General features: G+C 43.8%; 1 protein-coding gene across 3 annotated transcripts in view; it reads left to right on the top strand.

Annotated features, from left to right (window-relative positions):
• LOC122798124 (leukocyte elastase inhibitor-like) overlaps positions 1-20,327 on the top strand; it is a 524,655-nt gene that overhangs the window by 233,330 nt on the left and 270,998 nt on the right. For all 3 annotated transcript variants that reach the window (XM_044066821.1, XM_044066820.1, XM_044066822.1), the window contains exon 3: positions 11,113-11,250. In XM_044066821.1, the coding sequence (XP_043922756.1) occupies positions 11,113-11,250 (138 nt within the window). The remainder of the gene's footprint in view (positions 1-11,112; positions 11,251-20,327) is intronic.

Genomic DNA, 20,327 nt, shown 5'->3' with positions numbered 1-20,327 from the left:
CACTCCGCCCTTCGATGAATTAATGGAACTTATTGCTCGAAGGGCATGGGAGGCTCCTGACACAGTGGAACCAGTCCCAAGGAAACCCAATAAGTATATCACTGCACCCCAGGACAAGACTTACTTGACAAAAGGAGTTCCAGTGGACGCTATGGTGGTGGCAGCGGCCACGAAAAAGGAGATGTCAGAATCTTCCTCATCTGTCCATCACCCTAATAAAGATTCTAGGACTATGGACAGGTATGGGAAGCGCATTTTTAGTTCAGCGGCTTTTTCCATGCGATCCCTGAACTATTTGACCCACTTTACACGACTACAGAGGGATCTAGTCAAAGAGTTGGGAGATACCCTCCAGGGTACTACAGATGCTGCTGTCTCAGAGAAAGTGACAGCAACTAATACCCTTACATCCATTGTGAACCCGTCCATGAGGCTGATCTCTACGCAGCCGAAGGTTCGAGTAGGGCAGCAGCTTCAGCGGTGCTCTTCAGACAATCCTGGATGCGCTTATGTTCATTTGCGGAAGCCTTCAAGTCTTCCTTTACTAACGCCCCATTTGACGGTGCCACTCTTTTTGGCCCCAAAGTAAAGGAGAACCTTACCCGGTGTGAGCAGGGGGGAAAGACTTTGTCTGCTGTCGGAGTCCGGTTTTCCACCCCAACCAGACCGTGCCCCAAAGGGCAACGTGGTGGAAAAATGTGGTTTCAAAACCCCAAGGATCTTTCCCAGGCACACAGGGTGATGCCCTTCTAGAGGCAGAGGAGGGGCAGAGGTGGAAGACGCCGCCCTGGCGGCAGAGGGGTCCGCAGAATCAAGGTGACAGGGATACACTCCCTGGTAAACCTTTCCAGCACTCATGAGAGGAGGCCCGACTGTCCTGCTCTGGAGGCAGTCGGGGTCGCTTAGCTTTATACCCTCAGGCCTGGCAAAACATAACTACAGACAAGTGGGTAAAAAGCGTGGTTACCAGAGGTTACAATATACCTTTTCTATCCCATCCCATTCCAAAGAAAAGACTCCCAGATGTACCGCCCCATCTGCGAGAGCCAGCAGCTATAGAAATTTCAAAGCTGCTAGAAAAAAGAGTCATCCAACCAGTCCCAGCGGACCAGAAAGGATTCGAACTTACTCAAGGTTCTTTTTAGTTCCAAAGAAAATAGGGGACTGGAGGCCCATTCTGGACCTAAGCGACCTCAATACCTTCGTCAAGAAAGAAAAGTTCCGAATGGTCACGCTTCAATCGATCCTTCCATTCTTACAGAAGGACGACTGGATGTGCTGAATAGATCTGAAGGATGCATACTACCACATCAAAATGGCCAGGGCATCCAGAGATCACTTGCGCTTCCGGCTGGGTGCCAGTCACTTTCAGTTTCGTGCCCTGCCCTTTGGTCTGCCCTCAGCCCCAGGGTCTTCACCAAATGCATGGCAGTGGTAGCGTCTCACTTGAGACGCCAAGGATTCCAGGTGTTTCCGTATCTGGACGACTGGCTCCTTTCTGCCACCACTCAGCGTCAACTAGTACAGGCCAGAGACTATACTCTTCAACTGTGTATTCACCTAGGAATTCCGTAAACTTCGAAAGACCCTTACTACAGCCATCACAGAGTATCTTATTCATAGGAACGGAATTAAATACACATCAGTTAATTCTAAGACTTCCTCCAGAAAGGATACTTTCACTTCAGACTCACATAACGTCTTCTTCTCTTGTCCAGGAAATCCCAGCAAAACTGGTACTGAAGGTTTTGGGACTCATGTCAGCTTCTCTTATTGCAATACCCTTGGGAAGAGTGCACATGAGACTCCTTCAATGGCTACTGCTTGCACAATCGTCGCTCCAACAACTACCTCTAACACCCCAGATTCTTATAACGAACACATGCAAAACACACCTAAACTGGTGGCTTCAGGCGTGCAACCTTTCCAAGGGGAGACCATTTGTGCTACCCACTACAGTTACGGTGACCACGGACGCTTCCCTGATAGGGTGGGGGCATCTTTCAGGGACAGACAGTCCAAGGCGAATGGACCAATTTAGAGTACAATCTGCACATCAATGTTCTAGAGTTCAGGGCAGTGTTTCTAGCGTTGCAACACTTTGCTCCCCGTCTTGCTCTGGGAACTATTGGAGTTGAGACAGACAACATGGGGGTAGTCTGGTACATAAACAAGCAGGGGAACCAAGTCCTATCAGCTATGCAGAGAGGCCATGAGAATCTGGCAATGGGCGGAGTCCACGGGTCGCTTTCTGATAGCAACGCACATCCGGGTCATCCAACGTCATAGCCGACAGGCTGAGCAGAGCAATTTTGTTACCGCATGAGTGGTCCCTAAAACAGTCAGTTGCGAAAAGATTTTTTATGCCGTGGGGCCAGCCTTCCTGCAATCTGTTTTCTCCAATGAACGCCAAATGCAGGAGCTACTTTGCCCTATTACCCTCCAGGGAAGTCCCCAGGGGCACTGATTCACGATTGGCCCCGGGACTCCTGCACGCATTTCCTCCCTTCCCCTGATATCAAAGTTTCTCCAGAAAGCCAAAACCTACACAGGACAATAATCCTCATTGCCCCATTCTGGCCTCGTCAAATTTGGTTCCCCTTCCTCATGACACACTGCATTCGGGGACCCTGGATCCTGGACCCAGAGCCAGATCTATTGACTCACTCATCAGGGGCTCCTCACCCCTGCTCTTGTCCCTCCATCTAGCAGCTTGGCTGCTCCAATTCTAACTTAGCCAGGTCTGATCTTCTTTCCTGCAGTTCAGAATATATTAGTGGCTTCTCATAAAGCTTCCACTACTAAAACATATACTAGTAAATGGAAGCGCTTTGTATCCTGGGCGAATACACAGCAAGTGGACCCTGTTATAGCTCCTTTGAATAAAATATTAGAGTTTTTAACCGACTTGTTCCATCAGGGTGCTTCTCCTGCCACATTAAGAGTTCAATTGGCTGCCATTTCTAATTTCCATGTGGAAGAATGTGGGGCTCCTGTTATGGCCCACAGACTTTGTAAAGCCTTTTGAAAGGGCTTTTCATATTAGACCACCAATTAGATCTCCTCGCCACCTTGGAGTTTAAACTTATTGTTATCTAAGTTAATGCTGCCCCTTTGAACCAGCCTCCTCTTGCCCATTGAAATTTTTGTCATGGAAGACTCTCTTTTGGTAGCCATTACATCCGCTAGGAGTATCTGAACTTCAAGCTCTCTCCATTAAGCACCCTTATTTGATCTTTCACTCTGACAGAGTTTCTCTTAGCACTAATTCATCCTTCCTTCCTAAAGTTTGTTCTATTAATAATATTAATCAGTCCATTGAATTACCCACTTTCTTCAAGAATCACTCCAATAAAATGGAGTATATGTTGCACAAATTAGATGTTCACAGACAGCTAAGATTTTACTTGGATAGAACAAAAGATCACAGAAAAACTGATCAACTTTTGTAGCCTTTGCTGATAACAGGAAAGGAGTAGCGGTTACCAAAAGAACTCTTTCTAAGTGGTTAACTGATTGTATCATCTATGTCTATGATTCATCAAATCAAACTCTTTTGCACAAACCCAAGGGACATTCCACAAGGTCAGTGTCTACATCCCTGGCTCATGCAGCCCGCCTACCACTAGACGCTATTTGTGCGGCTGCTACTTGGTCTAAGCCACATACATTCATTTCTCATTATAAGGTAGACAAGGTTTCTAGGGACAGGGCAACCTTTGGTTCCACTGTGCTCAAGAACGTCCTTCCGTGAGTTCCTCAGGAACAAGGAGCTAGGGACGCTACCCATGTGTAAGAACAAACGGCGAGATTGAACACTATCACATATAGAAGTTATGTCCTTACCATAACGTTCCATGTGGAGTGTTCATCTCGCCTTTGTTCTTACATTCCCACCCTCCCGCCCTTAGGAAGAACGTTCAGTTTGGTGCCTGGCCTGGGACATTCTGCTTCTGCATTGCAGTTGTTGTGTATATAGCTGACATGTATATATATGTGTATATGTGTATATATATATAGAGACTCTTAGTTCTGTGCATATGTGATATAAGTATGAGTGTGCTCTCTCTGACTACTGGTTTGCTTGCAAACTAGATCTGAGGTAAAGGCAGAGGGGGATTGTGGGTATTAGGTTGTCTCGAGCTTCTTCTCGATGCAGAGCTTGCAAGCGGCCGACACGGAGCCGAGGATCGGCTCCGAACCCATGTGTAAGAACAAAGGCGAGATGAACACTCCACATGGAACGTTATGGTAAGGACATAACTTCTATTTACAGTCATTACAAAGTTGAAAAGCCATTTCTCAGTCCATAGCAGTCTGCAGAAGTTAATGTCTGACAGTGGTACCTAATTTACCAGTCAATTGTTTCAGAAATTTGCCAGAGAATGTGACTTCGTACATGTTACTTGTAGTCCAGAGTATCCACAATCAGATGGACTTGCTGAACATGCACTACAGTGTGCAAAGCAATTACCTGAGAAGCCAAAGCACTGTAATACCAATTTTTTTTGAATTTCTCAATATCAAACGTACTCCGTGATGGTATAGTTAGCTCACCTGCGCAGAGGCTTCTCTCTAGGAAAACCAGAACAACATTGCCTGTCAGTTTTAGTTTATTGAGACCTAAAGCTAAAAACAACAAAGCATTCAAAGGCCAGTTATTTAGAAAGCATTCTTTCCAAAAGTCCAGCTAGATATGACAAATCGAGCAGATTTCTTCATCCATTGAAAAAAGGAGAGACAGTGAGGATACAAACGGTGAAAGTTTTCGACTGGATTGGTCAAGTAACAAGTCTATGTGCAGAGCCAAGATCCTAGTTTGTTAAATCCAAAGGTGTGGAGTACAGGAGAAATCGCAGACCGCTTCGTGTAGCAAAACCGACATTGCAGCATTGTTCATGTGATAAAGACTCGGTGAGAGCAATCTAGATGATATTCCTGTTTCAGAACGTGTATTGATTCCTAATACTGTTTTGGCAGATGGTCCCATTGTTCCTAAGATTGACAGTCGACAGAGACAGTCCCAGTTGCTAAACCAGATCCCAAAGTTTATGTCACCTGATATAGTTGCATTTCAAAGCCTAGTGTAAAATACGCAGCAACTTGGACATGGTTGTATATATGTATCTAGCTTTGTACAATTGAATGATAAAAATTATTCCTGTGTAAATTGCATATTTATTAATATCAGCGACAATGTTGGACTCATTTCTTAGAGGAGGATGTAGAATAACAGGTGTATTATACCTTTAAGAAGCATTTCCACGATCTGTGTGTGCATAGAAATACCAAGCATGTGGTAGCTTCAGTGCCATTTTGAAGGTGCAGCCAGCGTGTTAGCATCTATGTGGATGATAGCTAGTTTGTTTATAAGTTAAAGTTACTTAACCTCTTTTATGATGTGTTTGTATATAATAAAGCTTCTTGAACAAGAACCCACAATGTTCGCCTGTTTCATCCTGACCAAGTGAGGGACAACAGGACTCTGTCTTTTGTAGATCTACAGTTATACTGAGTCCTTCACACCACTGTTTATGTTGTTTTGTTTAGTTTACTTTGTGTCTTTGGATAGGGTGTAATAACACCCTTGGTAAAAAGTTCCTAAATAGGCAAGTTTTTTAAATGTTCTGCTGTACTTGAGTTTGTTAAATCTCCAAAACTGTTGTTGTGTCTTTCAGCTTTTCCCGGTTAGGGGTCACCACAGTGGAACTCCGGTCCGCTAATGATTGGCAGTAGATTTTTACATGCCGAGTTGCCGGCCCTGACGCACAACCTTCAATGAAGGTACGCCCATTCATGCATGTCTCCGCACAGAACACGCTCTAGCTGAGAATCGAACAGGACAACATCTTACTGTGAGGCGACAATGCTACCGCAGCACCACCACCACAGTCTATACCTAAGACAGTATGGAAGATGCATTTAACTACAGTTTTGGAGATTTTTTTAAATCTCCAAAACTGTAGTTAAATGCATTTTCCATACTGTCGTAGGCTAAGGTGCTTATATGTGGCTAAAAGTGTGATCTGACAATGACTTGGCAGTGTGTCCAGACATCTGTGCCTAATTTCAAGTTCCTCTCACTATTTTTTTGTAAGTGGAATCTGCTGTTTTAATTTATTTTAAGGTTGCAAACATCTTGCTTGCTTCTATTCATTCCCTGCCATGTTACTCCTCAACCAGTAAGAGAATTGATGATAAAACAGTTGCTGTGACAAAAATATCTAAAGGGAATAATGTAGTAAAAACTAAATGGTATGCTGAAAGCCTGCAGATTTAGTATGGTACTGTTTATTGCCTGAAGCCAGTGTGTGTGTCAGTAAGAGCCTACTGGTTAGTTAATTTGTGCAGATCATTGCTAAAATACCTAACAACTTAGTTGCAGAATGGATGTATATCCTACACAATGTACTAAATTTACTACATGGATGCAGTATAAGTGAATGTGAGGTGTGTATTTTATGAATGAAAGAATGCCAGTCAGCTGCATAGGGAGGAAGTATGTTTTTACATATACTGGCATTATATGAATGAATGTCTTATTAATCAGTTGGATGGATACATGAAGGAATTAATGTATGTAGTTAGAGCACAACAGTGTTAATAATTGTGAAATTTTCCTTTGCATTCTCTACTGCTGCATATTTTCCATATATTTTCTATATATTTTTGTAGATCACTTAATCTGTTTTTAAATATTGTGCTCTTCTTTCACAAGCATATGTTGAAGTACTGCAGTTTTTTTTTTCATTTTTACAAGGTAAAGCTTTACAATTTACACAGCTGATACCAGTTAATATACCAGGGTACTGCTTTATATCCATACTGCTGACAGCAGTCTTTACAAGAGATGCTTAGTGTTAAGATCATGTGGTGAATGAACACTGCTGCCTCTTGCTATAAACAATGCCTGCCACACCCAAATAAGTTTCATGCTGTACTGATGGAGAATTGTGATGGACATCTGGTCACTTTCCCACTACATTTTGTGTGTGTGTGTGTGTGTGTGTGTGTGTGTGTGTGATTGAACAAATGCTTTGTGATTCTTCTATTAAAACCTATGGATTCATCCACACATTATTTCTACAGTGATGTCACTTATGGGAAAATTGGACAGACATTCATGTAAGGAAATTAGAAGTTTGAGTGGAATACATTAAAACAGTCAAATTAAACATGGGGCAAGTAAGAAGGAAAATACATTGTGGCACTGTATAAACCACATACTGTGTTGGAAGACCAGAAGTCTGTGGATGTTCTTCGTGTTTTACTGTTGCAGTCATTACACATTGCCGCCTCTTCCCTGATGTCATTGCGCTAGGGGTATAAAAGATGCAGCCAACGCCATTTTCTTCAGTCTTTCTTGCCGTGCGGTGCCTGAAACATAAGCAGTTTGCAAGTGCCAGTCGGACGACTCCTGAGAGTTTCATATTTGAATTTCAGATCTGAAGTCTTCATTAAAAGCTAAGTACCCCATTGGGGAAACTTTTTTCTTGCTCCAGACCGATGTCTGAAAAAGTTAATAATTGTATTTCTTGTGGGAAGCAAATACCTCATAAGGACTTTCATTCTTACTGTATTCCTTGCCTAGGCCCTGACCACGACTTTACTAGTTGTCGGTTTTGTGCTAGATTTAACCAACGCACTATTAAGTGTCGGTACGATTTTGCATTACACTATTTTGGCAGAAAATTTAATTATACGATGTCGTCAGATAGCCATCCGACTAGCGGAATTTACAAGAAACACAAAGAAAAAGACCGTCTGCATCCGCAGTCCAAAACCGACGACGAAGCTTCTTCTAAGCCAGTCGCCGGTTCTCAGTGAGGCACCTTCGCAGCCCCTGATGCCCGCTACTTTAGACCCGCAGGCCACTACCGACTCCCACGTGGAGTCGACTAGGCCACTGGAAGCTCAAGGTATTGGGCCTTCGGAGACTATTCCCTCAGATGGGTCCAGAGCCGCTGAGCAGGCATCTGCTTCTGAGGGTGTTTTCAGACCTACTCAATTGTACATTAAATCGACTTCAGCTTCAAAGGCAAAGACTAAAGCACCTTTAAAGACAAAGAAACAAGTACAACAGCCTTCTGGACAGGCCTCCATGCCCAAAAAACAGATGATCAAAATGGCTGAAGACTTAATTTGTTGGAAGACCAGAAGTCTGTGGGTTCTGTTCTCACTCTATGTAATTGGATTGCTGGCAGTACAGCATTAGGGGTGTGCTGCTCTGCTGTTCGAGATGTTAATTTCTTTAAGTTTTGAACCTATAAAATTCACCCCAGGGATCACTGCAGTAGCTCTACTCGACAGAGGCACTGAGAACTAAGGTCAGGTGGCACAATGCCAGGGTAATCCTTTGGGCTAGGCTTGTAAAGGCTCCAAGGCCATTAGCCTAGTACACACCTCTGAACCTATGAACATGCTGTGGTACTCAAAGCAAGGCCCACAATTTTCAGAGGCACATTAATGAACAGCTTGCCAAAATGTGTTTATGTTAATTGCATTATTTACTTAAAATACTTGAGCAGTATACTTTGAATATGAAATATACAGACCAATATACTGTTGCAATCAGATGTAATTTTGAACCCAAAGATGGCATTAGAGCAGTACTATCAATTAGTTGGTTTTATGACTTCACTAATTGAAGTTAAGCATCTGTCTCCCTCTAGCTTTTAAGACTGTTTAACAGTTGTAAATGACTTGTTGGAAAAAAAGTTATATACAGAAACTCACTGATTGTGGGCAGCTAGTTGGCTGGCTGTTTCTCATCTTCACAAAAAGTATTTTTTAAGTTGCTCCCAGACTGTAAAGTTCACAGAATATACCAAGAGTAAATTGAATTTCCAGAGGGATTGTACTGGAATGAGGCAATGCTAGGAAATATTAATTAGCAAAGTCCATTTAGACACATCCCTTTGTTTTGGGTTAAGAAATGCTAGCTGTTCACTTCCTGCTGGTCCAAAATTCTGAATTCTAACAACATCCTATACTGCAATGCAGCTTAGCTAATGAGAAAATATCAAGCCCAAGATAAGGAAGTGGTAATCTAAGGAGCCATGACGTGTGTGTGTGTGTGTGTGTGTGTGTGTGTGTGTGTGTGTGTGTGTGTGTGTGTGTGTGTGTGTGTGTGTGTGTGTGTGTGTGTGTGTGCGTGTGTGTGTGTGTGCGTGCACATGTGTATGTGCATGTTATTGTTGGTGATGGAGTTTGTTTAAAAGGCCTAAAACTCATTCTGTGATGAGTGAAACATATCATTTGAGTTGGAGTGTTAATGCATAACCAGTTACCTACTTTAAACTTGGCCATCTTGAAAATATCATTCTATAATAAGATGGACACCTTTTCATGAAGTAAAGGTGGTGAAAACATACCCTTTGAAACACAATAATGCTTTAAAACACAGCTGTTATGGTCTGTACTTGAAGTTTTAAGATTGTGCTGTTTGGTGTTAACAAACAGTAAATATTAAACATGGAAGAAGTCAAAAAGCAGAAGTAGAGATCTTGGAAATGGCTATTTGTCTAAGACTAACTATGGTATGTGACAAATGAGTACACATTAATAGAAATCTGATATCCTTAACCTCTCTTGGCAGTGATGGTTGTACTTGGATTACAGTGCTGAATTTCATGGTGCTGTGGCTGACCAAGACCACAGAGATGACTGTTCACAAGAAAATGACCAAAATGATAGTTTGGGCACACATTTGGCTTAGGATGTATTGTGAAATATGTTAGTGACTTGGGTGAGACGAATGCAAACATATATAACACAGATAAAGAAATAATCCACAGAGTCGAGCCGTGTATAGATATTTAACAGATAAAGGAGAATTATTTAAATGCAAGACAGAATATCAGAAGAGATGGAAGAAAAATAGTGGTGCTGGATAGATGGAGTGTGCAAAATTTGAAACTATGTGGAAGGAGCCTAAAGAGCATATTAGAATCTTGGTAGGATAATTGAAAACCATTCAGTAGTAGTTAAGAACCCTGTGGTGATCCACAAATGTAAGGTGGGATGGCTGTTTGGGCCATTTCCTGTATATATTTTATCTGCAAAGAAAACAAGAAAATGCAGTTTCTAGTTGTGGATGTACATGTTAGAGTACTGTGTGTAGCTTTTTAGGGGAGTTTTATGTGCTTAACGAAATATTGCATTAACTCTTGAAATTCTAATAATAGGCACTTCATTCTGACAAAGTTGGGGAAGCCCCAGGTATTTCTGTGAAGTAATCGGATCAACACTTTTCAGGTATAGAGCAAAAAAGAGGGATGCAACAAAGAACCTAAGTTGGTATGGAGCAGAGAAAAGATCACCATCATCATCATCATAACATCATCACCATAGTGTTCCTCAGAGGGTATTTCAGCATGAGATACTGCTAATGATCTAGCCAAGGGCTAACAGAACTTTAAAAGTGGAAGCAAACAAGTTTCTGCACTGAAATGTTTGAGTGTACTACTTAGTCTTGTTTGAAAAGTTTATTTTGATTGATTGTTCAAATTTATTTAGTTATTTTTTCTGGTGATTTTAATTCTTTTCTTTTGAATATTATGCTAACATTAACCAGCCATAGGACAGACTCCTATGGTATCAGTGGTCATACTTGCTGATCAGTTTTGTTTCACTGTGTAAATTTAGTCCGCTATGATAAAACAATGTAAAAAAATAAACTGATAACTATGTATATTTTTTTAATAGTAAAACTAGTTGAAAAGTATACAGGTTATTCATAAGGACATCTGGTTGCCCCTAAACAAAACTGCAGAAAACCATTGCAGAAGCTATGAAGGCCTCTTATGGTATGCTATTAACCCCTAAATGGCTCTCTTCAGGCTTTTGTGTTACTCGTGGGGAAAGTCCACTGTTTGCTGGAATTTGGTGTTGAGAATCTGTCATATCTGTTTGTAGCTAATAAGTGGTGTTATTAAAATTGCTTGGGTATGGTGTTGCTTTCTGTTGGGATTGTTAAGTTTAATTATTCTTTAAACTTGGTGTCTGCTGGTGAAGCAAGCTCTTCCTTTATAGTTTGCATTCTGGGAGAGGTTTCAATGAATCCTTATTATTCTGACTTGGATGAATAATTTAGCTTCCTGATTCTTGCAGGCTCTGCAGCTTGACAAAAGCGAGGATGTTCATTCCCAGTACCAGGAACTTATCACAGCAATAAATAACCCATCTGCTGTTGGTACTCTGAAGATGGCCAATCACCTTTTTGGAGAACAGACATACAACTTTTTGCAAGTAAGTCCATCAGAAACTACTAACTTCTTTTTTAATGGTTCCTTGAGTCTTTTTTCCTGTTACTGTTAATTATATAAAAATGTCAGTATTTGTTTTGATGTAATAATTGGGGTACAGTGATGATTTAGCATGTATTATCAAGCTGGTTCTTTCTAGGTTTGCAACCCATCTAGTTAATGTAGCACTTGTGGTGTAGTGGTTAAGGTGTATGCCTTTCAAGCACAAGGGTGCAGGGTTTGATTCACACAACTGGCAAGAGCTTCACAGATTGCAGATGTATATTTTAAGTGAAAAACATTGAGCAGCCTGCCTGCTCCTGTGGGAGTGGTTACTGACTTGAAACTGTAGTTTTATTGGCCATTTTGGGTCAATTCCAAAACTCCTTCATCTTCCTCTCTTAAAACCCTCTTTTGCGCAGTTTTGCGAGTTTTTGTGCATAGAGCAACAGCGGGCAGCGCCACCTAATTGGGTTTAAACTATTCCTGGCTCCACAAAGTCTGCTCTTCACTTTTTCCCTCAGAACTGCTCTATCTCTCAATTTAAACACCATATTCTCATTCTAAGGCCCTTCACTGGTCCAATTAAGTAATCCTACAAGTTAGCACTATTAAACCATAAGCACTACTTACTCTTATACTCTCTACGATTACCCTGTCCTCTATTGGTCCGTCTTAAATTCAGTTTCCCTATATTACTCTAGCATGTCAAAAGGTCAGTCAATGGTTTCCTCTCCAGTCCAGCTGGTGAATCTGGGAATTTTGAGGCAATGTTACAACTGTCTCATGTACATGGACAACTCCTCCAAACAGGTTCAAATATATGTGAGAGATGCAACTATTTAGCCAAACTGGAGGGTGAGCTACCTCATCTCAAAACTGGTGTAACCAGTCAGGAGGAGAAGGTAACCTCACACAACACAATTCCAGTATCACATAGTCCCACCACATCAGCGTACCAACCACATAAATAGACAAAAACATACTCGGAGGCTCTAAATAAAAATCTACCTAAGCAACAGAGACCTCCAAAGCAGACATCCAAGCAAACGCTACCTCAAAACAAAACACACACAACACATAACCCACAAAGTCAGTGTGCCAAGCAGCCACAGCCCTTAAGGCTGAATAACACACCTGATACTCTTGTTATAGGTGACTCTATTGTCAGACACACTGACGTCCCGCTCACCAGGCTGAATAAAGAGAAGGTCACGGTGAGCTGCCTGTCGGGTGCTAGGATCTGACACATAACGCAAGCACTCAGGTCACTCCAAAGCAAATACAAATATGACTCGGTCATTGTACATGCTGGTGTGAATGACCTGAGACGTACCTCCCTGGACTACATGAAAAGAGACATAGAGGAGCTCTTTGATCATGTAGCCCAGGCTGGTATGACCCTGACCTTGAGCAGCATCTTACCCTCACCTCGAATGATGCCACAGTACAAAGACAAAATGATCGATTTTAACAATTGGCTAAAATTTTGGTGTCATTCAAAGGGGATCCAGTGTCTGTCAGCCTGGGATGACATGCTCGACAAGCCACGTTGCTTCGCTAGGGATGGCTTGCACCTGTCACCTCTGGGCTTTCGGATATTGGCAAAGGCTCTTGCCACCCCCATAGTGCCTTTTTTAGGCAAGGCCCAAAGTCAAACCCACCCCCATAGACAGCACAAGGAACAAGAAACTAAGGGTAATGCTGCTAAATGCCAGAAGTCTTAACCTCAAGATGCATGCACGCGAAGCTCTCCTCAGTATGGAGAACATCGATATCTGTGCAGTGACAGAAACCTGGTTCAAGGCTCCAGAGAGCACCCCAGCACTACCAGGCTATACCTCGTATCATGCTTTTCAGCCCCAAAACCCAGACCGAACCACAAAAGGAGGGGGAGTTTCCATATTTATCAAGGATATCCACACCTCCAGGTTAGTGGCATTGCACGAAGTATCGGAGACCATCCATGTGCAACTAACAGTGGGCAAGACTGCTTTTCAGTTTATAGCATCCTACAGACCACCCTCTCAAAGTCAGGAATCCCATTCGGCCTTCTTGAAAACATTGGAGAACATGAAGATCTCTCCGAACACCATTATATTGGGTGACTTCAACTACCCAAACATTGACTGGGAGCACTACTCAAGCCCCAGCACCTTAGCCCAAAGATTCCTGGAAATTATAAACTCAAATGCTATGGAACAACTAGTCACCACTCCCACAAGAGGGACAACATACTAGACCTGATCATTACCAACATGGGGACTCTATGCTCCACACCAGAAGTATATCCCTCATTGGTAAGATCAGACCATAAATTAATTTCACTGGATGTCCATATCCCGACCCCACCCCCAGCCCAGAAAACCACAGTGAAAAACTTCTCAAAAGAGAACTTCTCATTTCTCAAAACCGAAGTGGAATCCTTCAAGGCCCCAGGGCCAGTGGAAGCTACAGCCCACACTGCAGAATCCTATATAAATGCATTCCACGGACATCTCCAGGAATGCATGGATCATGCTATCCCAAACAAAACCAAGACCCAATCATCCAAAGGCAGGTGTCCAGTCTGGTGGACCCCTGCCATAAATAAACTGTACAACAGAAGGAGGAAGCTACTACATGATAGAGCAAAATCCCTAATAGGGAAGGCATCTCTGATCAGTACTAGCAAAAAATTACGATCCCTCATAAAATCCTCCAAGGCCAGCTTCGAGAGAAAAATTGCACAGGACACCAAAGACAATCATAAGGCTTTTATGTTAAGTTGTCAATCTCGCCTTCATTCTTGCTTGATGGGTTTGCTAAGCTCGAGAGTCACTTTTACCAGCTCGAGGCAGCCCCATATCCCATGATGCAAATGAGGTCCTCCTTTACCAGCTCCTGGTAAGTGATTCTATTTATGAATATTAAGCCCCTTTTCTTAAAACCCTTAATTGTTAGTTAGTAGTTAATTTTTTACCTTTTGTGACAGAAAATCCCTGTCTTTTCTATTTTATTTTAGTCAGATTTATCCCCATCCCATCCCCTCCCTGTTAGGGTGTGTGTGTTGTTTATAGAAATACCTTTTTGGGTATTTTGTTTAAGTTAATTTTTGACTGGTGTGTGTGTGTTTGTTTAAAGCACCATGTCAAAGGAGAGGGTCTCAGGTTTTAAGAAGTGTGACTCGTGCTGTCAGAAGATGTCTCTGACAGATGGTCACACTTCTTGCCTTTATTGCCTAGGCCCTCTTCACCTGCAGGACTCCTGTGCTGTTGTCATTCCTTCAGCCAGAGAGTCCTGCAGGAAAGCGTAATAAACTGATTCTTAGGGGCCTTCTTCCATCCAAATCAGTTAAACCTTCCAAGGCCCAGGCTTCTGTATCTAAGTGTATTGACCGCCGATGTCGGCTCGATGTCGGTTCCGACACCCAGCTCGGCTGGAGCCGATACATCGAACTTCCTGTCGAGGTCGGCTCCGACAGGATCTATAGTATCGCTCCATGGCTCATTCCAGGAAGAGGTCGAGGTCTCCTTCCTTGGAGGCTCGGCTTCACCTCTTCTATCTCTTCAAGGTCATCCAGGTTGTCAGATCATGACCTAGAGTGGTCAGTAGATTACTTAAGTCACAGGTACTGGCCCAAATGTTATACAGTCCGTCTCAACAGGCGACTGTTGGTCCACACGTTACAGTTCCTCCTTCAACTCTACCCCAGAGCTTGGGTTGGAGTCTTCGAATGGTTACTGCTACGGCTGGAGGACGGATACCCCCTTCTGTTCCTTCAGCCTCTACTCTTATCTCCTCTTGAGACCTTCCTTAGAGGGATTCGTGGTCGGGCTTCCATGGTCTCCTCCGAGGGGTGAGTGGCATCGGACCCTTGTCATCTGCCTCGGAGACTTCCCTTCGGTGGTCCCTGGGTTCCTAGCTCTTGGGCGGGTTCTCTCGGACCTGCCTGGGATGTACTGGCCACTGGTATCAGTCAGCAGTCTGTTCCGTAGCTCCTCCCTCTATAGTACCTGTTGAGATCTCTGCCACTTCTCTTGCTACAGGACCCAGAGATCCTCCGCCTCAGGTTTCCCCATTGGGAATTTCCCTCTTCCGAGGATTCTCCTGATGTTTGGAGATCCTCCTAGGAAGAGGACTTGTCTGTCACTTGGATACTGACTTTGATGAGTCAGAGGGATTCCCTAGATCCCCTCTGAGGATGTCTCCTTCTCAGACATCCTAGAACTTCTGAAACAGAGGGGAACTGGCCCACCAACAATCCCTCTGAGGATGAGTCAGTATACCTCCTCCACCTCCTGGGTGTCTGTGGGCAGCTCCTGACTCTGTAGAGCCAGTCCCTAGGAGGCCTTCAAAATTTATCACTGCCCCAGTGACAAACAATTCCTTACTTGCCATGGTGGTGGCTGCGGCCACAAAAGGAACTTGCAGATCCTTCATCCTCCTAATAAGGACTCTAGGACCATGGATAGGTACAGTAAGCGGATGTTTTCCTCAGCGACCTTTGCTATCTGAATTATCTATGTCACTTCACCAGACTCCAGAGATATCCTGAAGGAGCTGGGAGAAGTAGTTCAGGATCCTACAGCTGCAGGGGCTCAAGAAAAAATTGCTAGGAACCCTCAATTCCATTGCAAACTCCTCCATGCGGCTAATATCTTATGCTGCGGATGGAGGCAGTGCAGGAGTACAGGTGTGGCTCTTAGGCGCCAAGCCTGGATGCGGCTGCGGATCCTTTAAGGCATCCTTCACAAATTCTCCCTTTGATGGGTCAGCTTTGTTTGGCCCTCAGGTGAAGAAACCTTGACCAGGTGCGAGCAGGACGGCAAGACTCTTTCTGCTGTTGGAGTCCGTTTTCCACCTTCTAGACCTTATCCCAAAGGACAGAACGTGGTCAGTTTACCCCTAGAGGCAGAGGGGTAACAACAACAGGCGCTCTAGAGGCAGGGGTCCCCAAACCAGGAAACAGGGAGCCTCTCTCTGACAAGCCCTTTCAGCATCCCTGAGGTGTTGCCCGGCTGTCCCTCCTTGGAGGCAGTCGGGAAGATTATCACTGTGCCCAGAGCCTGGCATTCCCTCACTCAAGACAGATGGGTACAGTCGATCATATCCAAGGGTTACATAATTCCTTAGTTCCCTTCCAGATGTACCACCCGGTCTAAGGGAGATTGCAGAGTCAGAAATAAACTACTGCAAAAAGAGCCATTCAGCCAGTTACAATAGACCATTCAGAGCCGAATCTACTCAAGGTTCTTTTTGGTCCCCAAAAAGACGGGAGACTGGAGACCAATATTGGATCTCAGCAGACTCAACAAGTCTGTCAGGAAGACAAGATTCGAATGGTCACTCTTCAGTCAATTCTGCCCTTCTTACAGAAGGACAACTGGATGTGCTCAATAGATCTTCAGGATATCACATCAAAATTCACAGCTCCAGGAGATTTCTCCGCTCGGCTGGGGTCCAGTCATTTCCAGTTCAGAGCCCTGCCCTTTGGTCTCACTACAGCCCCCAGAGTGTTCACCAAATGCATGGCAGTGGTCACTGCTCACCTGAGGACGTCAAGGATCCAGGGCTCCTGTCAGCCACCACCAGGCATCAGCTTATACAAGCCAGGGATTACACAATAGACCTTTGTTCTCATTTGGGCATCTCAATCAACAAAGTCATCCTTATCGCCCTGCCAGTCTATTACCTTCATAGGCGCAAACTTAAACACTGTTAGGATGTCAGCTACCTTACAGAACAAAGAGTTTCAGACATTCAGACTCATGTCAGGATCATTCTGGCCAGCAAGAAAATACAGGCCAGAATGGTTCTCTACATCGCCTTCTTCAGTGGATGCTGTTCACACAGTGGTCATACCAGCAACTCAGATTCTGGTGACACAGACATCATCTTGCTTGGTGGATCACATCGTCTCAGGTTCACGGCAGGATGGTTCATTCGGTTTCTGGTAGCCCCAAAACAGCAAATGTCCAGACTTCTTCAGCCTCTTCCCTCTATCACTGACCCAGGATTGGCCCCAGGGACTTCTTTATGCCTTCCTCCATTTCCTCTGATCCCTCAGGTGATCCAGAAAGCTACAGCCAAATTGATTCTCATTGGGCATCTGGACCCAGTGCCAGACCTTCTGATTCACCAATCGGTCAGCTGGCACGGTCAATCCTTCTCTCAACCTCACAGCATGGTTGCTCCACTTCCTTCCCTACCAGGAGGATTTATACAAGCAAATTCTTATTGGGCTAAGCCCAAAATATTGATCCTTTACTGCCCCTGTTCAGGCAGTCCTGGACTTCTTAGCAGAGATTTTTTCATTTGGCTCCTCTTCTTCCACAGTCAGAGTTCAATTGGCTGCTATTTCTAATTTTCATGTCGGGATAGCAGATCATAATATTATGTCCCATAGGCTCTGCAGGGCCTTCTGAAAAAGAATTTTCCTACTAAAGCCTCCAATCAGGAATCCTCCTCCTCAGTGGGATCTAAATTTAGTGCTGACATCCTTGATTCTTAGCCAGCTGTTTCTTGTTCCCTGAAATATCTTTCTTGGAAAACTTTATTCCTAGTGGCTATTACATCTGCCAGGAGGTGTCTGAACTTCATGCCCCTATTTGATTTTCACAAAGACAGAGTATCTTTGAGAACTAATCCATCCAAGAACAATCTGAATCAATCCATTGATCTCCTGTATTTTTCCTAACTATTCAGATAGAGCTGAACAAAAGCTACATTATCTTGATGTCCACCGTCAACTTAGATATTATTTGGACAGAACAAAAATTTAGAAAATCTGATCAACTTTTTGTTTGATAATAAAAAGGCCTTCCTGTTTCTAAAGTGACCTTGTCCAGATGGCTTTCTTGGTCATCTCGGGAAATTTATCTCAGGGAAAACAGCTGTGCTCAAAACCTAAAGCACATTCAACTAGGAGCTTAGCTACTTCTACAGCCTTTCAAGCTAGACTTCCTTTGGACACTATTTGTGCGCTACTCCTCACACTTTTGTTTCCCATTACAAATTGGACTTGGCCTCCAGGGACAGAGCCAGTTTTGGCTCTACAGTCCTCAAGAGTTTGTTCCATTGAGCCACCCAGGATAGAGGTGCTAGGGGCGTCCCATCAAGCGATTGACAACAACATTAAGTTATGTACCTACCATTAACGTCACATGTTAGTTGTCTTCTCTCGCTTTCTGCGGCGCGACTTAACATTAAGAAGGTACCATAACCATAGATTCATGTTAGTTGTCTTTCTCTTCTTTCGCCTCCCTCCTTCCCTGGCCTGGACAAACCTTGTATAAGAAACTGTTATGCTGAAGACCATTCAGACCTGGTCCTTCTTCCATCTGTAAGTTTTCTTTCTTCCTTTGGGAAGTATTTTATGCTTGGTGCTATTGCCCTTTGTCAGCGATCTCATCATGGGATATGGGGCTGCCTCGAAGGCTAAAAGTGACTCTCGAGCTTAGCAACCCATCAAGCAAGAAGAAGACAACTAACTTCTTATTCAGTTATGTTAGAAACCTGGGATGCAACTCCCAGACTTGTTCTGAGTTGATTCTAAACGACAAAAAATACACTGAACCCACAGACATCGCCAATATCCTGGCAGACAGGTTCAGTGCAAACTTCTCACCCCTCCCAAAAGAGCAAGTATCTATCCCGGCAGAGGGCTGCCTCCCAAACATCTCAGATGCTCAGGTGAAGGCTGCCCTCTCCAAAGCAAAAAACACTGCTTCCATGGGACCAGATGGCGTCCCAGGTTGCGTCCTACATGAACTACAAGAGGAACTAATCCCTCAAATAAAACAGCTATACAATCTCAGCCTCACTACAGGATATGTGCCCACAGAATGGCGTACAGCAACAGTGGTCCCACTCCACAAAGGTGGAGCCTCTACAGACCCTGGAAACTATCGCCCCATAAGCCTGACTAGCTTAGTCTGCAAGGCTATGTAGAGGATCATCATGGAGCTCATAAACAAAGACATTGGGGAAATACAGACACTAGATCCTACCCAGTTCGGCTTTGTCAAGGGCAGATCCTGCCTTTTGAACCTGGTTGACTTCTTTGAAACAGTCACCAAAGCCATAGATGAAGGGAAGGTAGTCCACACAGCCTATCTGGACCTTGCAAAGGCATTTGACACAATACCCCACTCGGGCATCATAGATAAGCTATCCAGCTTAAATATAAACCCCTATGTCACAAGATGGGTCACAAACTGGCTCAAAGACAGAACCCACAGAGTGAAAGTTGCTGGAGCCATGTCAGACTTGAAACCGGTCACAAGTGGCGTCCCACAGGGTTTTGTCCTGGGACCACTGTTGTTCGGTATATACTTTTCCAAGGTACAGGCAAATGTCGGAGGACTATGGCTCACCAAGTTCGCAGATGACTGCAAACTGGGCGCCATATTCAACTCTCCAGCTGACACAAACATCCTTCAAAAAGGTCTCACAGAGACAGATAACTGGTGCCAGCACCATGGTTTAAAGCTAAATGCCAAAAAATGTATAGTCATACCCTTTGGCAAAAACAATGTGCCCACAAATTACCACATAGGCAGAAACCCATTAAGTACAGAGAAAGTTATTAGGGACCTGGGGACCCAAGTTGATAACAATCTCTCCTTTGAAAACCACATTGCCAAAGTGGTTAGAAAGACCTTCTACATAGCCCACCTCATCACGAAGGGTTTCACATCTAGATCAAGAGAGGTAATTGTGCCCCTTTATTCATCCCTCATCAGGCCCATCATAGAATACAATGCCCCTTTTGGGATGTACCTTACCCGACACCTGCAGCAATTAGAAAGACCCCAAAAGTATCTCACCAAGAGGATCAAGGGTCTCAAACAGATGCCATATGCTGCTCGGTTAAAAAAACTCCAGCTCTACTCAGTTGCATACCACCTACTTCGAGGCGATCTATGCCTGACATATAAAGCTATGTCAAATCCAGAATTAATGGACATGCTCCACCTCAGTAAATCTAAATCCCTTAGAGCCACACGCTCGAGGGACTTGAACCTCAGCACAGAAATAAATAGAACTTGCTGGAGGGACAGGTTCATAACCCAGAGGCTCCCTTCCCTCTGGAATAGA

The sequence above is a fragment of the Protopterus annectens genome, chromosome 3.part1 (assembly GCF_019279795.1).
Source record: "Protopterus annectens isolate FY-2018-M chromosome 3.part1, PAN1.0, whole genome shotgun sequence".
Lineage (NCBI taxonomy): Eukaryota > Metazoa > Chordata > Ceratodontiformes > Protopteridae > Protopterus > Protopterus annectens.
The sequence above is the reverse complement of the archived record's forward strand: the minus strand, read 5'-3'. Positions and strand labels throughout refer to the sequence as shown.